Raw genomic sequence first — 20,589 nt, 5'->3', positions numbered from 1 at the left:
AGTAAAGAATACTTAGATATATATTGTAATATTCCACGGTGACTTATTATTTCTTAATCATTGAAAATGCACTAAAATGCAACCATTTTAGGGGCATTTTTGTTCTGTGATTAAATGGTCAACTTTTGTCGGAAAAAGTTCCTTTTTTACATTTTTGAAATTCTATTCATATGATCTTTGCATGTTACTTGTTTTCTGATACCTACAATGAACGATTTTAGTTAAATTACTTATCAAAGTGTATTGGAGTCAATTGATCTTTGACCCCTCCTCTAATTAATGAAAAATATCAGAAAACTTTACCACTTCTCAGTTAGAAAAGAATGATATTCAAAAACTACATTGATTTATCTTTCCATTGACATATGATATAGCCGTATACCCTCTAGGTCCATTAAAAAGTTCGAAAAATCCTTAGCCGCCCGCAGCACTATGAAATGTCTTTATTGATTTACCTTTCTTTTTCCAATGTCCTTATTTCTTTTTAAAGTTTTTTTTTTTTTTATTTTTAGTCACATTTACTGTTTCTTTGTTTTGTAGAAATGTTGACATCCACACTGTGCCACTATCTAAAAATACATTCTGTGTATGTAGCATGGGTCTTCGACTTTTCTCTGAGGCGGGAAATATAGAACGGCCTGTATCAATTATTATGCCTATAATTTTGCTTTAAATATGTACACTTAAGAGTGTTCTATGGTCCGTCTCTTGTTGAATTGTACCAAGAATAGCTTCACACATAGATTCGACCTTTACATTTTCCCCCATAAATATTAAGTACTTATTTTATTCAGAGGCATAATACTTAATTTGATTCTATAAGTAGGTGTATTGCGGCTTGCGAGTAGCTATACACACAGGCCTGTGTTACTAAATAAAGAAGATAATTCTTTTTGTTATATTTTAGACCAATAGACATGTACAACAAGAATAAGAAAAAACACTGAAAAAATTATTGACAGAAACGTTTAAAATAAAGTAAACAAAACAGCAACAATAACAAGAGTATTTCTATGATAATACCTGTATAACAATAACAGAAGTTATTCACATGTACAGTCCAAAACGCTAACATTCCACCTCGTTACATAAGGTAATAAACCAAAAACAATATTACACATTTGTGTCTGAATGACGAGGCTCAACTGAGATAAAAAAAAAATAAAAAAAAACATTAATATACCATTTTCTTGCGATATCCTATAACAACCGAAGTCTAGATCAAGAGAAACGACACTGGTTTGATACAATGTACAAAGTAACAGTAAAAACTGGACTTTTTTTTGTTTCATGATTTCATAGTGTTTGGTCGTAATAAGTTTATATTTTTTTATATAAATGTTATGGTTATTTATCTGCCGTCACACTTAATGCAGTCACTCGTTCATTCTCCACATTAACCGTGATTTCTTTCTCTAATTGGTTTATAAGTTCGGGATCTAACCTTCGGTAAGCAAACCTTGCTAGAACAGCTGCTAGGAAAGATTCCAACATCAGAAGCATATGATGAATTGCTACAAAGAGAAAAAGTATTACCTTTTACAATTCGTTTGGACTTCCACCTTACATGATATGAAGAAAGTGTTTTGTTTATATGTTCAATGCCAGATATGGAAAATCCATTGTAACTTATACACCATAGGCAAAACACATCCATTTTTTTCTGAATGATACTGAAAATAACCATTTAAAATTGTTGGGCTAGATATAATTGAGAAGTCGTAATTCTAGGTCAAACTTCACTTCATTCTTCGTTCATTTTTTCTTTGCGCCCCTTCAGTCATGGTATCAGTCCTGCATTACTTTTCCCATAGACTTCTATAGTAAAGTGCATATTTTAGGACTTTAAAAAATATATGTAAAGTTTCACTTCCAAGGTCATGTCGAAATTAATTCTACAAAAAAAGTAGGGTGAGTCCACGAAGATAAATATCCATTTTCTTTACGTTTACTTTCGTTTTGCACTCATCAGACTAACATTTTTAGAGGAACATTTTTATGTTATAATGTTATGCTTTCTTGAAAGAAGTTTATCAACTTATAGTGTTATGTTTGCTCTATTTTATAAGCCATTGTTCATATCGTTTGGCAAAAAATCAGTTTGCAAAGCTACAAGAAGAAAATGTACTATATTTTTATATCCTTCATATTTTGACGTACACCCACTCAGAATATGTAGTGCAAGACTGGTCCCTCATAGTCATTCGAAACTCCTCCCATCAGTTGACTTCCCTTACTTTGCTCTTCACTGGGTCTTATTTCTATATCATGCATTATTAAAAAAAATTGTATACTTTACAACATATTCTTCAGCAGAAAGTGAACTAGTCAGGTAAATTACTTATTTATACAAAGTAGCAATAAAAACTTATTTAAATAATATGATATTTTTAGAGAAAAAAATCCATCTACGTATTTTTATCCTGCAAAATTAGGTGGGTTTACAGACAGAATCAATGAATCCTAAGAGTGTACATTTACTGGCAAGTAAATCACTAGACAAGCTGTACATTATGACCATAAATTATATACACACGACAAGCAAATCCTCAGCCCCGTCATACAGCACCACCATTTAACTGCCCGGCAAGTGAATCACTAGTCGCGTTATACAGTATGATATGATACAATGACTAACCGTATCTTCTGACCAGTGAATCACTAGTCCCGTCATACAGCATAATTCCATGCACTTACCGTATCCCATGACCAGTGAATCATTTGTACCGTCACACAGTATAATGCAATGTAGTAACCGCATTCCCTGACCAGTGAATCATTTCTACCGTCACACAGTATAATGCAATGTAGTAACCGCATTCCCTGACCAGTGAATCATTTCTACCGTCACACAGTAAAATACAATGTACTAATCGCATTCCCTGACCAATGAATCTCCAGCCTCGTCATACAGTATGGTACAATGTACATGTACTTACCGTATCCCATGACCAGTGAATCATTTGTCCCGTCATACAAAATGATACATTGTACTAATCGTATTTCCTGGCCAGTAAATCTCTAGTCCAGTCACACAGTTTGATACAATGTACTAACCGTATTCCCTGACTAGTGAATATCTAGTCCAGTCACACAGTATGATACAATGTTCTAACCGTATTCCCTGACCAGTGAATCTCTAGTCCATTCATAACATATGATAAAATGTACTAACTGTATCCCTTGACCAGTGAATCATTAGTCCCGTCACACAGTATGATACATTGTACTAACCGTATCCCATAACCCGTGAATCTCTAGTGTCTTCACATTTTGGAATGTTATTTCGTGCCAAGAGACTGATAACACCAAACTGAAGATTGACAAATACAAGTACCATCTGTAAACTGACGAACTTCATTGTTACTCTAAAATTTGGCAGTCTGCCTCGTGTTGATCTGAATGTTATAGACATTCCCCATATTCCAACCAGCGTGGACAGTATACTTGATAAATTTGTGAAAAATACGGCATTTCTAGAGTTCGTCTGAAACAGAAAAGTTAGAACGACTGAATATCATTTAATTTTATATTTATTTATCATGAAAATTCAATCCCAAAACAAAAACAAATATGTGAAATTTTTAAACAAGAAAAACGGATTTAAAAAAACCTTAAAGATGTAGAGATGTTAATTAGGCCTTAAAAACTTATCTCTCTCCAATTCTCTCTAATATGTATTTAATAACATATATAATCATACCTCGTCGCCTGGTGTGTATCTGCCATCAGCCCAGAGAACTGCTACTATAAACAATGTCAATGGTTTAAGAATGACTATCTGTACCACCATAATCATTGCTATTTTCAAATATTTTCTGTAATATTTATGTCAAAATAGAGTGAGATTAGTGTGTTCAATAATTTAACAAGCCATAAAAAGCATCACAAAAAGAATGTGAAAAAAATATCCACATTGCCATCATTTACAAATGCCAATGTTGTAACCGAGAGTAATATAGATAACTTTAGGGATTTCATTTGGGCAAATGCCCGGTTTACTACATCGTGATGGTCATCAGGTAATTGTTGTATAACCAGATGAAGCGCAATTCTATTCCCTGAAGTGAACAATAGTACTCGTTATAAAAGTTTCAAACCAAACATAACTACTTGTTATACCAAAAGAGTTTGCAAGTGCATCGAAATTTTACGAATAGGACAGTGAAATCGTCAAATAAGTTGAATGGTTGATACGTTTTACTAATTTGGTAAAGTAAATAAGTTCATGGTTTGTTTTGTTTTGTTTGTGTTTTGTGTTTTGTGTTTTGTTTTGTTTGTTTGTTTGTTTTCGTTTTTTTTATTTTGGCAGTTTTTGAGTAATAAAAATATTTGTTCAACATTTGTAAAGTGCTATGAAAGTTGAAGGCAAACTTTTTTTTTATAATTCCAAAAGGTGTTCACGGTCAACTTTGAATGACAACAATCCATGAATAATAACAGCTACAAAAACATTCGAATGTATCACTGTCATTTAATCTATAAACAGTAGTTGTCAATAAAACCTGCGCTAAAATAAAATCATACTTTTTTTCAGGGTCCATTTGGGGGCTTACTTCGCGGTAACTATATCAAAATGTTTAAAGATAAAATTACATACCTGTTAAATGGCAAATTATTAAGACAAAAACAGCAGCAACAACATGGAGGTGTTCCGTACTGCATTTTCTCTGCAGACATGATTTCAAGTAGTCCTTTACTGCCCCGAAAGTATGATATGAGCATGTTGACGAACAACAGTAAGCAAACTGATAGATACCTTCCAAATAAATGATATGTGAATATAAAAATCTAAGATTGGCCGCATTTGTCTTAATATCATATGACAAAATACATTGCTATTTCAGTGAATGTTTTCTTGTATATAGTATGCGGGAACTTTTTTTTTTTTAAATCAGAATTCTTTTAACATGTAACCTTCTTATATATTCTAATGATTGTCTGTTGCATTAGTTGAAAATGCTGATTTATCTTCTCTCTGCAACTAAATCAACTTCATTTCGGTACTTTGATTTTATCGGAACCTTTTTCGTTATCATTGATCTATGATTATTTTATAACTTTGAAGTGCCAGACAAAGCGATTTTTTGTCACAAATTCCAATCTAATTTAAAACATTTGTCTTTTCCGTGTATTATGATCGGTTGTTAAGCTTCTACGGCCCCAGAGAGGAGTTTTTACGACAGTGTTAGTTTTATAAACATATCATATACATGGCTATCATCGCTTCGGCAAAATAGTGCCTATTAAAGGCATGAAGCGGTAATATCTGCCTTATTCCATTCATTTTCGACATTATAGATTTAAAACAACAATTTTGAAACAATACGGATATCACAAAGTAGCAGACTATTACTTCGAATCGTGAAATTGACAACATGTCACTTTGTCGTGTGGATGACTCCAGTTTCAATTTTAGGTGTTAATTTCACTGATTGAGAATCTCAAAAAAAATTAAAACGATATAAACAATTCATATAATTTAGGATTGGAATAACAAGGATTAAACACAGTTTATCCAGAATTAATGGATGTGTAAAATCGGACCTTTTACTAAGAAACATGACATGAAAACCTATACTTGTTTTGTGGGTGAATCGTCTGATTTTACACATTGATAAATTCTGGAAAAAGGTGTTTAATCCTATGATAATAACCCAAATAAAATCAGTGTTGTTGACTAACAAGCTCAATTGAATGAATATTTAAAAAAAGAACTTGATTTCAAATGTTCTATGGAGTCTATGAAATCAGAAAGCTTCGTAAGTTTTTAACAAAATACTTACGAAGATGCTATGAGTTCACAAAGTAGTGTTGATCTTGGCACCAATACTGCCAAACAAGATGTAAAACCAATTACCTGGAAATTTAATGAACATGATTCATCAATTTTTTTCACGCCTGGAGATTGTTTTTTCACTAATGCCAGCCAATATCAGCAATATCTAGTACTATCTAGTAAATAGTTTTCATTTTTTATAAAAAGTTGCTTACTTTGACAAACAGATTCAGGATATGTTTAGTATGCTTGGAGAAAAATAACAAATAAGAAAGTATCATATGGACCATTGGGTCTTTTTAATGTTCTTTTCCTTCTTTGGGATGTAGATTAACTAACAATAATACTTACTGGGAACAACCCAAGTTGGCATATAATCTTGTTTCGAAGTGTTTTGTGCGGATAGTGATGTACAATAAACCACACTTCTTCCAAATATATCACAACTGTACAGGCAACCAGGAAACAACAAATTCCAGTCAACACTTGCAGAGAAGTTTTTCCGTCAAGCTCTTAAAAAATAAGTTCAATGCAAATAAAACGAACTACCCTTGACGTAAAAAAGTAATCAGAGATGTCCAGTTAAGAAATAAGTCATGGAAAGTCCATTTTATCATTGTTTCACCATGAGTTGTCCATTTTTGTCGCATTCTTTTACCCCAAGAAATAGTAAGGTGTTAAATAACCGCTTAAATGGCCACCCTGTGGTAAAACAATAATTAAATGATTATTTCGATTCTAATTGGGCTATTGTCTGCATATTTTTGAATAGGCACAGCCTATGTGTCGCACGAAATGTTGTTCATGTGTTTATCCACGATTTTTTTAACATGGCTGCGGTCTAAAGATTTTTGAAGCACGTCATATTAGAATGAAATTCAAATCAATAAAATCAAGAACAATTTAACTTGAAACATGTTTTCAAAATGAATGAATACGGAGGACGCTTACCCTAGTTTTCTCCCAGTTTTTATTGGAGTCCGAGTTGCTCATTTGCATTTGTTACTTTGCATGTATGATTTTAGTTACTTCATGTTCTTTGTTGTGTATATCTGTTATCCATGTCTGGTCTTTGTCCCTGGATAACATTCTTTCCGCTATTAGATTGGTTCCCTTGATTATTCGTTCACAGAGTTAAATACAATCAGTTCAAATTCTTATGGAGACAGTCGTATAATATTATATAGGGCGACATTTTCATTCAGGTAAACATATCTTTATTTCTTTGTTACGTAACTTAATCAGGAAGACAGACATACTAAAATATGAATTCGACACTGAAGTACGTAAAATAATGGCGGCAATTATGGACGCTTTAATCAAAGATTCAATACATGAATGTATGTCTTGGATTGTTACGATAACAACATTTGTCATTAAATGTTACTCTGTTTGGGAAAACAGTAAAATCAACTGAAATAAAAATTGATTTTAAAAGACGTTTTTTTTAATTTCATGTATCAAAACTTTAAACATTTCAAAAGGCAAAGGCAGTCGCTTACATTAAAACTTTGCATTTCACTGTTGTTTTCTTTGGGATGAAGAATGATATGATAATTTACCTGCATATAGAACTTCAGTAGTTGGAAAGTGGTTGGTACAAGTCGACATATTGCAGTTTATCTACAAAACATTCAGTTCGACTCTAAAATCTGGAGAAAAAATAGTTAGAATTCTACATCTTTGTCATTTATATAATTTATCAATATACCATATAAAAATAGCGAACTCGATCATCCTCTTTAACAAAATATTTTTGTCTTACCTCCACCATCCGCTAGCAACCCTGAGAGATGTATACTGTTTATATACCGACGTTCTACATTGTGACCGGACCATTTCTATGTATGTTATAAGTGGATCTTTTTTTAAATTGTTATTGTTTGATCAATATTGTTAATGCGTGATGTCTTTCAATTGTACATTTCGATGGCTTATTTCACTGAGTATGGTTCATATGATTCCGGATCGTTTTGATTAATCATGTCTCGTCTAACTTTCTTTTAGATGTCGTTTATGTAACACTGTCAGTGCATTAGGTGTGAAGTTTAAGGACTTATGATATGTAATGTTGATTTTGTATCAAAAATGATATAATATTTTGCTGATTTTATTCATGTAAAAATGTTGATATGTTGACTTGCGATTGATTTTTGTTTGAAACAGAGTAAAGAAAGTCAGTAATTCGTTGTGTGGCTTTCGGCGTTCTCAATTTATGAACTAAATCGATATCTAATAAATAAACAGCTTCATTCATTTATATCACTGGACACAAGGACAGATAACTTCAAACGACCCCTTAGTGTTTGTACTTCGATATAGTTTTATTTTGATAGTTTCGTGTATACGTTGTTCGTTATTTCTTTTTTGACAATAAAACTTCTGTAAGAAAGACTTCAATCTTGTAGCAACATAATCCTGTTCCAGAAGATTAATTGTCAAAAAAGTCTAACGCGATACAAAAAGTCTGCGTAGTTACGGCAAGCTCTGGCATAACGTATGAGTTGGGATATGAAAACTCCATACGCAGGTGCTGTAGGGATATTGCCACAGATGAAAGGAAAGTTGACAATACGGAATGAAAAGTCATCGCGTTTGTCGTATAGTTTGGCCAATAGTTTTCCTTTAACATAGATTTCTAAGTGTAGGTAATGTTTTTTTTTTCATAAATACATATAGAAGTACTAATATTAGTTTTACGTCCTTCGAGCTTAATTGGAACGGTTCGTAACATATCGTATATCCTGATACTTAAATGCTTAAAGAAAGGTTGAAGAACTGAACGACTGACTGTATATTGTTTCAAACACTTTGAAATTTTCGTATTATATTCTACATGCATGAACTTTGTTCCATTTTGATTCATTCAAATCTGCCTGCTCTTAGGAGATATTCAACATTAAAAATCCAATAGATTCTGTTGTATTTGAGTCTCATTTACAGAGTTATCTCCCTTAATTTTGAAATCTACAGTGCATTTTATATAATTTTTATCTCCTAAGAACACAAGTTTTATGAAGAACCGAATGCTAATTTCTGTTTACTATGGCAATTCAAACAAAATATCAAAAATAAAAATATGTAGGCTTTTCACCCATGAATCTTAGCTGGAGTACTACATAATGCATGGGGTATTCTTATAGTCCCAGATTCTCCGAATTGATATCTTTATTTTGTTGGCTTTCGAAGTTCGTGTTATTATCAATCATTATATGATTAACCTCCATAATTTCTTATCAAAGCCAATGAATGTCATTCTCACCGCTAAATTGATTTTAAAACTGTGTATTTTTTAATTGCAGTGACATATTGTAATCACACTACCATCATGTGATGACCTTGAAATTACACAAAGATACATTTATTTTCTTTGATGAAATCTATTAAATTCTTGACAGGGTGTTATTTTTTCGCAAGATTTATTGCTGTTTTATTAAGTTTGAAATCCAATGATGTCCTGGCGTATATTCCTATATTTTGGATAATGTCCCATGTTTTATGTTGATTTTTATCATCTTATTAATTAAATTAGTCTATTTTTAATCATTTCCCACTATTTTTTTGCATTTTTTACCTTATTTACATAATGATAATTTGTGTCATGTTTTCACGTTCTTGCCATGTATTTTTTTAGATATTTTAATCGTCCTATTGTTTACGCTTCTGCATTTTGGTCGATACTTTGAAACCGCCACAATATCCGTGAATATCAATACATTTACGGAATTTTATATTATAGATTATTTATTAAGTATCAGTCTTTCTAAAATCAGACAGAAGGTCTCCATGCATGTCAAAAACCCACCGACTTCAGTTTTATTTCTTGTTCAGAGGTAGTTACATGTCACATAACCAGTCTTAGTGTTTCATTCGGTTGTTGCGCATTTGAGATAAAAATTATATAGATTGTACATGAACTTGGAACTTTGAAAGAGTTATCGTTCTTGATTTGGTTTCATTTGGTTCATTTTTGAATGTATGGTTTTCTAAAACGTGCAGACCTGAATGCAGAAATGATTATCGTTATGTGAAAGTATAGCATATGTAGAATGCAAAAGCATTGTTAGTTTGGTGGGTTTTTCCTCACCATGAATCACTTTACCATTGGTAGTGGCTGAATTTTATGTGGACTGGTACTTAGTTACATTTATAATTTGTAACGATAGGTATATTATGATGTAAATGATAACCTTTATTAGAAAACTTAATCGTCTTAATCTGTATTTTGCATATAAATTATATTTCGTAGAAATCTGGCTGTCTAAAGCATTGTTTGAGACATATTATAAAAGAGTAAACCATTTTCCAGAGTTACGAATTTAATTGTATATCTATTTTATGTATTAAATGTGTAAGGAGATTTTGTAGTAATGCTTTTATGTTGCACTTTCAATGTCAAGATCTCGATCGTGACGAACTGCTTTGTTTGGTTGTTTCGAGTTTCGATTGTATTCCATCAAATTCATTGCCTCTTGTCTTCGGAAAACATATCTGCTAAATATAGTGAGTATAAACATCTCTAAGACCAGGAGAAAATGAGCCATTCCTGCAACAAATGAATAAAAGTATGACTGTTAATATATTACAAGACTTTAACAGTAGGTCTTAAAAAAGCTTTCTTATGTGTTATATTATTGTTCACATTGGATTGAACATAATTCAGGTAAAGTATTTTTTGTTTTTGTTTTTGTTTTTGTTTTGTTTTGTTTTGTTTGTTTGTTTGTTTTTCAGAAAAGTATAATCAGTCACTACTTTCAAATTACACTTTATACCAATAAATTGGCTGTGTCATTACAGGGACGCAATCATGGTAAGAAAACAATCATTGACTAAATATATGGGTTTCAAATAAGGATAACAACAAAATTACCGAACACTAATCCGAATAATAATTAGGTCAAGTCCAAAATAAATCTGGCAAAATAGATATTACACCACCGGAGAAGCTGGTACGTCAATGGTCCTGACTTGGTTAAGTTATTTTAAACGAAATGGTGGGTTAAATCTAGGTTTTAAAGCGCAAACTAAACCTCCGTCTTCCATTGCGGCATGAATATACCAATGGTGATTAAAAGCATTTGCATGCTATTGTCATATTCGGAAATTAGCGGTCACATCAGCACAAAGAACAATTTACAAAAAACAATCATTACTAATTATTTTAGAGCAAACTGACTATTTTTCAATTAAGGGCTGATATCTAAAAAAAGAAGTTGGTAGACGCATTTTCTCATAACCCTGATTTCAGGAGTTACGCAGTATTTATGGCGTTAAAGGAAATCAAAGTAGTTAGTACTTGCTCTAAAATGTAAGCAGAGTATGCAGGACATGAAGGTACATTGCTGCAAAGGTAAGGAAAATGTAAAAAAATAAAATTAAAAATTAAAAATAAAAATTAAAGTCTCTTTTATCACTAATCGTAGTGCTGAGATGACCACTGTTATCAAAATTCAAGATGTAGGTCCAAAAAAGATGCCGAACAAACTATTTTTGTAGTCTTCTTTAACTTGTTTCTTGAAACTTGAAAAATAGCTCCTCTAAGCGTGACAAATATGTTATCAAAGAGGAAATCAAGCATATTATAACTCTTCTTTTCTGTGAAGCACATTTTGCTCTTGTGCGATGTTTTAGAAAAAAAAATATATGGATTGGTAACCAAAAACAACGAGATTTTGTGAAAAAGCAAAGGATTTTTGAATAAGTCCTTTCAAACGAGGTTTCAATTTATCATGTGGTTACATAGTGTAAAGAGTTGAGAAGTCAAAAGTTTGTAGAGATTTAATTTCCAAAAAGCTGCGGAATTTCAGGTTTTGAAGTAAATCTTTAGAATTTTTAAGTATCAACATATGATTAATGCCAATACTTATATGTGGTATTGCAACAAGCTTGCTTTCCATCATTTACCGCGAACAATATCTTTGTAAGATGAATTTAAAACTCCTTCGTGGAGCAAAATGAAAAAGTAATCAAGGGAACCAATGTTCTAGTGGAAATCAAAAGAAAGTAATCTAGGGACAAAGACCATACAGGGAAAACAGATATACACATCAAAGGGCATTAAGTAACTAAAAAAATACACACAAAGTAACAAAAGCAAATGAGCAACTCGGACTAAAAACTGGGAGCATGGACCAGGTACACTGGTAGTGTAAGCGTCCTCTATTGTTTTAAGGAACACCCGCCGAGTTGCTCATAAAAAGTCAAGTCCGGGGTAGACGAAAGAGGAAAGGAAAACCATTATGGCGACCATAAAATTTCTGCAGTGATGACTTCAATCTCGTGGCAATATAACCCTGTTCCAGAAGCCTAACTGTAAGAGTCTTAGCGCGATGCGTAGTTACGGCAAGATCTGGCATAAGATCTGGTATGAATTGTGGTATAAATACTCCATACGCAGATCCTGAAGGGATGTTGCCACAGATGAAAGGAAAGTTGACAATTCTGAATTAAGAAATAATGCGTGGAGGGGTAGATTTGTACTCACTTTAACACGGGTACGTCATTTATATTCGATCATTTAACACCGAGTGACAGTGAGGTGTTACGTGGGAATATAAATGCCAATCCCATGTTAAAATAAGTACAAATCTACCCCCGGAAGGAATCATTTCTTTTCTAATATGACAAATACGGAAATTTTTTTGACAAAAATTTCCCTAAGCGTAGACAAAATTACGGCTATTCCGTTTAACCTTCCCCGTATAGAAATTGGATTAATGCTTGTTTACATCGCCGCTAATTTCCGTAGGAGGCAATGAGAACAGCCCTCGGGGAAACGCCGATGATGCACATTTCTGTCATAAATTTGTCATCATATGTGTGAAATGTGTGTATTTATATAATTGATTCCATTTAGAAAACCCCTTAGCTGTTAAATCATCGCGTAAACGTTTTTAAATGAGTGTTTTGTCTCGAAGCGACAGCGAAAGAAAAGAGAGAGTGCTAAAGGTGGGGTTGTACCGATGTAGACTGTTTGACGATATGAAGACGTCATATTAGAATGAAAAGTCATCACGTTTGTCGAAAAAAATTGGTCAATAGTTTTCCTTTACTATCCTTCTCTAAGTGTAGGTCAAGATAGGAGGCCGACTTCACAGTGTCTGAAAATCTTGCTATATACCTTTCTTTGTATGGATTCTTATGAAGTTTGGGAATCCAATACAAGTAAGGTGAGTCCACACATTTTGTCTCGATGTTGAGAGAAAACATGAAGACATATGGTTGTTTAGGATTTCATCTTTGTTAAAAGGAGTAAGTTTGTATGCGGCATTACCTGGTATTTTACTATTAATGCCCAATACCTTAATAAAGCAATTGAGGTAATGCGCTTTACAAACAAATATAATGTTAATGATATATGAGACTAAAAAGAAACAAAATGTAGACGCAAACAAACTAACTTGCTGCCCGTACTATCGATCCCCTGCCTCCAACACATTCTGGTATTCCATTTATTCCTAATATATGAAGTAAGAAAACTTGTGAGTCGAATAGTAAAGTTAACTGTAACCAAATTTTCTTCAGAGTTATTTTAAACATATGAAGTTTCTTTGCAGTGGCAGTGAAAATGATCTCCAAGCCAACCAAAGCGACTGTAAATGAGGCAAGGTTCAAGACATCAAAAATGATTGCAGTCTGCAAAAATATAGTAAGCAATTATTGAGTTATTGTGCTTGTATATGATATGGTTTATTTATGTGACGACTCTATACGCTACACTGCTCCATCGGATCAAATTGATACAGGGCAGATATTGTAAACTTAAAGCAGGGTCTGAAAAATTCCCAACGGTGTTTAAACTATATATATATATTCAAAGTTACCTGCTCAGGTAAACACTATTCAATATATTAATGGCTATTATAAATGGATATAACTATGGTATGCACAAAATTGCTATTTTTTTATATTTTATATTTTTGCATCAGCTTTGAAATGAAATCGTTAAATGCTGAATGATTCTAGTACCAGAACAGCTGCATACATCATGATATGAGGTGGGCTACATATTGACATCGAACATAAAACTACCTGTCAAGGCAAAAATGTTTTAACGAAATGTAATTTTTCACTGATATCGATGTTGTTCATGTCTGTTATTACTTATTTTGATACTAAAGCATGGCATTATATATATGATGATTTGTAATTTTTGGTCGCATTTTTTTTATCAAATATTTTTTTTCTGTTTATGGTTGTGAGGTGTCTTCAATATTTTTAGGTTCATCTTAAATTCTTCGTTCATATGATTCACCAATGCCCGAAGCTCATTCCAAATGATTGAAACAATTTTTAACAAGGAGGCTCGAATGATTTTAAGTAGCTGTCTGTAAGAATCATGCAAAATCTGAAAAATGTGATACACACCCAAAAACAGGCTACATATTTTTATTGATGTAATTAAGTCTTTTTATGGGTCTATATCATGAAATGTGTAATTATTCATTCAAATCTGCCTGAAAAATTGAATGTTAGTTTCTGTTTACTATGGAAATTGAAACAAAATATCAAAAGTAAAAATATGTAAAATTTTTTTTACCTACGAATCACATTTTGCATGATTCTTAGCTGGAGTGTTACTTAAACAGTTAACATTGTACTTACAACTGATCCCGGAACATAGTTGTCATCTGACATCAAAACTGCTGTAGTATATATTAATATCGGCCTAATTATCACAACTTGAAACGTAAGGCTATGTGCAATGCGTAGATTTTTCCTAAAATTATTTCTATTGTCAGCGTTGATTTATTTCTACTGTCTTAAAACATATTATCGTTTCCTTCTATGTAGGTTACAAAAACTGAGGTTAATTATTAATTACGGTAATCGCTACACAAGAGGAATTGCGTGAAATTTTAAAACTCCACAAAATTCTCAGAATCAGTCTTTTTTGTATTCATGTTATAATCCAGGAATACTCATTAGGAATATTCATTTTTAGGCTTCTTTTTATGGATTTTAACCATTTTATCAACTCTTGTAACATTAATGATATCGATTTCTCATTCATTTATTAAGTCTAAAAATTATTTTCCTTCTTTTTCGATTTCCATTTATTCCTGAATGTACTGAACGTTAACAAAAAACCCAAAACTTATCGAACAGGCAACGTGTTGAGAACAGTTCTGTAAACATGTGCAAATTGGATCATACCAGCAAGGCTATAGTAACACGTGAACTTAAACTAAACTCTTAAGCCTCGTTCTCGACTAAATGTGCACATGGGCAAATGTATTTGCATATATGTAAACTTGTATATATGTAAATAATGTAAATTTACGCACGGTCGCAAATTCGTCCATGTAAACGCAGTAGTAAAAGTACATTTTAGTTATTTTTGGTAGTAGTGATCAATGTTCTCTCAAGACAGACAAACGGTCCATATACATGTAATGTTGTGGTTGATACATGTACAAGTGAATGCTGATATAATTCTATCAAGTAACTTAAACCCATTAAAAGAAGGTGTACAAAAATACTGGTAACCAATTTTGGTGACTGAGAATTGGGTCCAGAAATGTTGTTAAAGCTGTCATTCTCTCATTTCTGTCCAAATATTGCACAATAATATTGACAATACATGTAGGAAGGGGGTTCACCTGAATACGCCAAATGTGTAAATTGAATTTTTTTTTTCAATAGCTGTAACTACAGTACATTGTATAATCTGTTAATTGAATTTTTCCTATTTCGAAGAAAATATAATGAACCAATATGACAATTTTTCACCACGCACACAGTTGCGCGGTTCTCAAGGTCAGGATAATGGCGTCTCTTAGGGACTGGGTATGCTTAATTAAATACAATATAATAATACAATATTGCCGAAATAACCGACCCAAAAACCTTTATACACCCACGATTTCATCAAATACAAGAAAAAGGAATTCGAATCATAGGCATTACAAATTTTGATGTGCTGTACACGTGTTGCATCAGCAGCAAAAGCAAAACTATCTTAATAGGGGAAGCCTGCAAAGGAAAATTTGATACCTAAATTTTAATATAAATGATGGTCAGACAAGTCTGACTATTGGGTTGGTGAATAACCTTGGGGACTTTTGGTTAAGCAGAAATGATATTTAACGCAAATGTAGATATGATTGCAGTACAATTGATGCACAGATTTGAATGGGACATATGAATGCTTAGCAAATTAACTTTTGCACGTATACAAGTTTGCTATTTATGTAAATTTACGTCATTAGAATAGGGCTCTTATCTGCATTTTTTAAATGTAATGGTCCTAAGTCAGTACAATTTTCAAGCAAATTGTAAGTTTTTAAAAAAAAAAATACCTATTGAATGGAACCTTAAAACAGCATCCAATATTCATTGTCTTTCCAGCCATTTCTTTAAAAAGATTTTGAGTTCCTCCATAGTATCCGACAACCAGCTCTATAAATAATACCACGCAAATAGACAGATAGCTGCAAAATAAATTTTAAGTGTCAGTCTCTGTAATTATTAGGCATTAGGTAAAACATGGTATGAAAAGAACCGACATTTTAAAAGTTTAATTTTGCACCATCAGAATCAAGGAAAAATATAAGATTTTCCATGTAGTTTTGGTAGATTTAATTATAATTTCATTGAAACCCGATATTATTTCTAGACCAAAAATACAAATAAAATAATTCAAGAAAGCAGTGGAGACGTACTGTAATGTGTCCAGCTGGTCATTATCAAAGCTGTCATATGGAGTTATGGGGGAGTCATTATTGTTGATTCGTTATGTTATCTTTTTCTTCAGGGGTCTCTGATGATCAGATGTTTCAAACAATATTTCATTATTCATGAAAATTAATCTAATCTAATAAGTGATAATTTCACTTATGATCAGAGCATGGCTCAACTGGTTGGTCAGTAAACTGGTTACGTAAGAACAAATTCACTTCTAAATTAGCATGTCATATAGTGAAAGAGTAATCAATGGAACCAAGGTTATAGCGGTAATCAAAAGAATGTAATCCAGGAACAAAGACCAGACATGGAAAACAGACATACACAACAAAGAACATAAAGTAACTAAAATCATACATACAAAATAACAAAAGCAAATCAGCAACTCGGACTCCACTAAAAACTGGAGTCACTCATAAGCATCAGCTTTAGACATCTTGGCAAGAATACACATGTGAATTGTTGTTTGCAATTTGTTTACCCACCCACAAGTCTCCCTTTCGTATTTTAGTTTTATTTCATATTTTAATTTTGATCATTGTGTAAAATGTTATTTTTGTTGTAATTTGATACTACTTAATTGATATTTTATATGCAGAACTAACTCTGCATTATATGATTTTTGAATAAATGACCTTTTTTCTATCAACCTTTCAAGCCAATATAACAATTGCATAAATGTTAATAATTTATTTGATAAAAATCCAAGACGGGAAAGGAGTCATGGCAATCGACACTATACGTCATCTAAGGTACATGATGTCTCCATAGATGCTCTCCTTACTTTCATACAAAAACCTCTTGGACTTCATCACATTAGAACCAAACTCTATTCTATACCTCTTACTCTAGTACGCTCCCTTTACAAACGAATTCTTGACATTCCTGTTTCTGACCCTACCTCGTCATTATACAGACTTCTTGACATTATTTCGAGTATTGGTTTCCACAGACTCTTTAAACCAGTTTGTGTGAAAAGTCAAGATGAAGAAAAACGATCATTTCTTCCACTACTGTTTGTCAACAAATGTAGATGCAATTAATTTGGCTAACATCCTCCATCACAAAAACGTTACCAACAAACTTCCACCATATTTCAAAGATAAATCCATACCAATTATTTCATATTTTTATATTTCACCCATAGCATCCGAAATTTTCAATTATAAAAGGCTATTGCAGAACCTAGAAATTGAGGACTTTAAGGCTAAACCACCTCACTGTTCTTGCAAAAACTCTCCTTTCAAATATGGTCTTTCTGGTCACGTCGTTATGGGAGATTTAACCATCATAGGAAACGAATCTCTGCGTAATATCCTTTCAAAAGGTCCCAAGTACCGTGAACCATGCTCCATAAATTGGAATTATAACTTTAAAGTTCTTATGGATGCAGTGGAGGACTTTGCAAGAAAATGGATAAAACGAGAACAAGAAGACATTGATTCTCTGTCAGAGTGGTTAGAAGTCGTGCGGTCTTTAATTTTGAAACGAATGAAAGTTTTAAGTAGGTCAATGAGTGCCTATGCTACATGCAAAAACATCGTCTATTATACATGACAAATATGTTGTCGAACCAGCAGACAAACCCCAATTTGTCTGCAAAACGTTTTACATCCAATGTTTATTATCAGAGGTAGACGTAGAAATCGGAGCAGTGATAAGACCTATACTGCTACCACACTCTCCAAAGAGGAGATTGTGGAAAACAATAAATCTGTGCTTTCCTCTTTTGGTGTCTCTACCAAGGACGATGATTGTAATTTACCGAATAAGTACTGGATTCCTAAACTCTACAAGAATCCATACAAACAACGTTTCACAGCTGGATCTGCAAAATGTACCACCAAACCTCTTTCAAAACTTAACTTCTATACTCTCGACTATCAAAGAGGGTCTGCAGTCCTACCACAACACGTATTACTCCCGTAGTGGTATTAAGTCTATGTGGATCCTGAAGAATTCGAAAGATCTTTTGGAGACAATCAGGTCAAGAATATTATCAGAATATTATAGCATTAAAACCTATTCCCCATACTCAGTTGAAATCCCGGCTTAAAAACATTATACATCGTCGTTTTTCCAAACAAGATGGTACACCAAGATACAAATATACAGTCTTCGTATCGATTCCTCATACTTTGTGAGAAATAATTCCAAATCATCTTCCAAATATACAGAGGAAGATGTTTACAAAATGCTGGAATTTTTAATCGACAACATATTTGTCCAGCGTGGTGGACGCGTTTTTCAACAAACGGTCTGACATATTCCTTTACTCTTATGAGGCTGACTTTATAGCTGATTAGATCCGAAAGAAATAATATCGGTTGGCTAAATCCTTTAATCTCAGTTTCCGCTATATAGATCGGGGATTGATACATCTCATCTACCCAAGGAGCTTGAGATAAAGGATATTACAGACACTGTGAAGTCAACCTCATATCTTGACCTATACTTAGAAATCGATGGTAAAGTGAAACCATTGACCAAACTTACGACAAACCTGATGACTTTTCATTCAGAATTGTCAAATTTCCTTTCATCTGTGGCAACATCCCTTCAGCACCTGCGTATGGAGCGTTCATATCACAACTCATACGTTATGCCAGGGCTTGCCGAAACTACGCAGACTTTTTATATCACGCTAGAATTCTAACAAACAGGCTTCTGGAACAGGGTTATGTTGCTACAAGATTGAAGTCAGTCATCACTACAGAGGTTTTATGGTCGTCATCATGAACTCGTGGATCGTTATGGTGTATCCACTTGCGCCATGAAAACAGATTTATTCTATGTGTCATAGTTATGCTTTACCGGTTTGTCTGCCCCTGACTTAATTTTTTATGAGTAACTCGGCGGCTGTTTCTAGAAAAGCAGAGGAGCTTACCCTACCGATGTACCTGGTCTATACTCCCAGTTTTTAGTGGAGTCCGAGTTGCTCATTTACTTTTGTTACATTGTATGATTTTAGTTACTTCATGTTCTTTGTTGTGTATGTCTGTTTTCCACGTCTGGATTACATTCTTTTGATTATCGCTATAACCTTGATTCCCTTGATTATTCTTTGATGTCCTATTTACAGCAAAACAAGCTCGGGCTTTTAGCTTTGTGTATCTTAGTGCGTAATAATGATGTCTGTAAGTCTGTCTGTGTGTCTGTCTTAAATGTACTGAAAATGAACATTCCAAAGGCACATAACTCTGTCAAAGGCCTATTTTTTCTATCATTCTATTTCTGAGCAAATCCAGTGATGCAGAGATCAAATATTGGTCTTTTCAAATAGAGAAAGAATTCTTGATTGAAATTATATTTTCAGATTGGTGGGCTTTGACATGCATGTTTCTGATTTTCCCATTTAGCCTGGTTCTTACAAATACTTACACTTAACAATAAACGGTACTTATAATAATCAGGCTAAAATACGTAATCTTACTATACATGTATGACAATGACATGCCACTTCTAGTTCGATTATAAGAATAAAAGATATTGTGTAATTGGTCTTGCAGTGCGTAATGTTGCATGAAAAAAATATTCATTATAGCAAATACAAAATGAACCAATGACTGTATTGTAGTATTTACAAACGAAAAGCTTTACTTTTATATATCTTTTATCTTTATAAGAAATGAAACTTACAGTGAATCAATAAAGTGGCAGATGGATGTCGATCTTGGTACCAACAATGCAAACAGAGAGGTCCATCCAGTTACCTGAAATTTATAAATGATGGTGCATGTACATTTAACACCAATAAAAAATAATTATATTCATTAATTGATTAAACTACTCAAACAAACGACTTCTAGATCCTTGAACATTTTATGTTTTTGATAAAAATTGAATTGCTTGTTTGGATATTGGTGGTTATTGACAGGGTTTAAGACTAAGTAAAATAGTTATTCTGACTTTTTGTCTGGACTTGCTGTGACATTTGTACATAAATGCTGCTGTTTTTGAGTAAATATAGCAAAACATTTCTTGTAGAAAGATTGTTTTACTACTTACAGGGTTTAGACTAAGTAAAATGATTATCCTGACTTTTTGCGTGGGATTACTGTAATATCTGTACACAAATGCCGCTGCCTCTGTGAATATTACCAACATCAATATACACATTAGGA

At 32.9% G+C, this 20,589-nt stretch overlaps 1 protein-coding gene and 1 long non-coding RNA gene across 3 annotated transcripts; one reads left to right on the top strand and one right to left on the bottom strand.

Annotated features, from left to right (window-relative positions):
- Positions 1-886: 886 nt before the first annotated feature.
- LOC148629003 (organic solute transporter subunit alpha-like) lies at positions 887-7,653 on the bottom strand. 2 transcript variants are annotated; one of them, XM_088542249.1, is made up of 8 exons: positions 7,545-7,653; positions 7,342-7,431; positions 6,131-6,291; positions 5,787-5,860; positions 4,601-4,759; positions 3,704-3,818; positions 3,235-3,487; positions 887-1,514 (listed from the first exon to the last, which is right to left on the bottom strand). In XM_088542249.1, the coding sequence occupies exons 2-8, from the start codon at positions 7,388-7,390 to the stop codon at positions 1,348-1,350; spliced, it is 978 nt and encodes a 325-aa protein (XP_088398375.1). In that variant the 5' UTR covers positions 7,391-7,431; positions 7,545-7,653; the 3' UTR covers positions 887-1,347. The 2 variants fall into 2 exon arrangements, with proteins under 2 accessions (XP_088398375.1, XP_088398367.1); XM_088542241.1 differs by having other exon boundaries at positions 7,342-7,402; positions 7,545-7,640.
- On the top strand, positions 6,347-20,264 carry LOC148629002 (uncharacterized). Its single transcript, XR_015914748.1, has 3 exons — positions 6,347-6,984; positions 13,336-13,427; positions 20,092-20,264. It is a non-coding gene; the product is annotated as an uncharacterized LOC148629002 (long non-coding RNA).
- Positions 20,265-20,589: the final 325 nt, after the last annotated feature.

Source organism: Perna viridis, chromosome 1 (genome assembly GCF_037379345.1).
Source record: "Perna viridis isolate PV_CMFRI_1.1 ecotype Kerala chromosome 1, ASM3737934v1, whole genome shotgun sequence".
Taxonomy (NCBI): Eukaryota; Metazoa; Mollusca; class Bivalvia; order Mytilida; family Mytilidae; genus Perna; species Perna viridis.
Note: the sequence above shows the minus strand (reverse complement) of the source record. Positions and strands in the feature narration are given on the sequence as shown.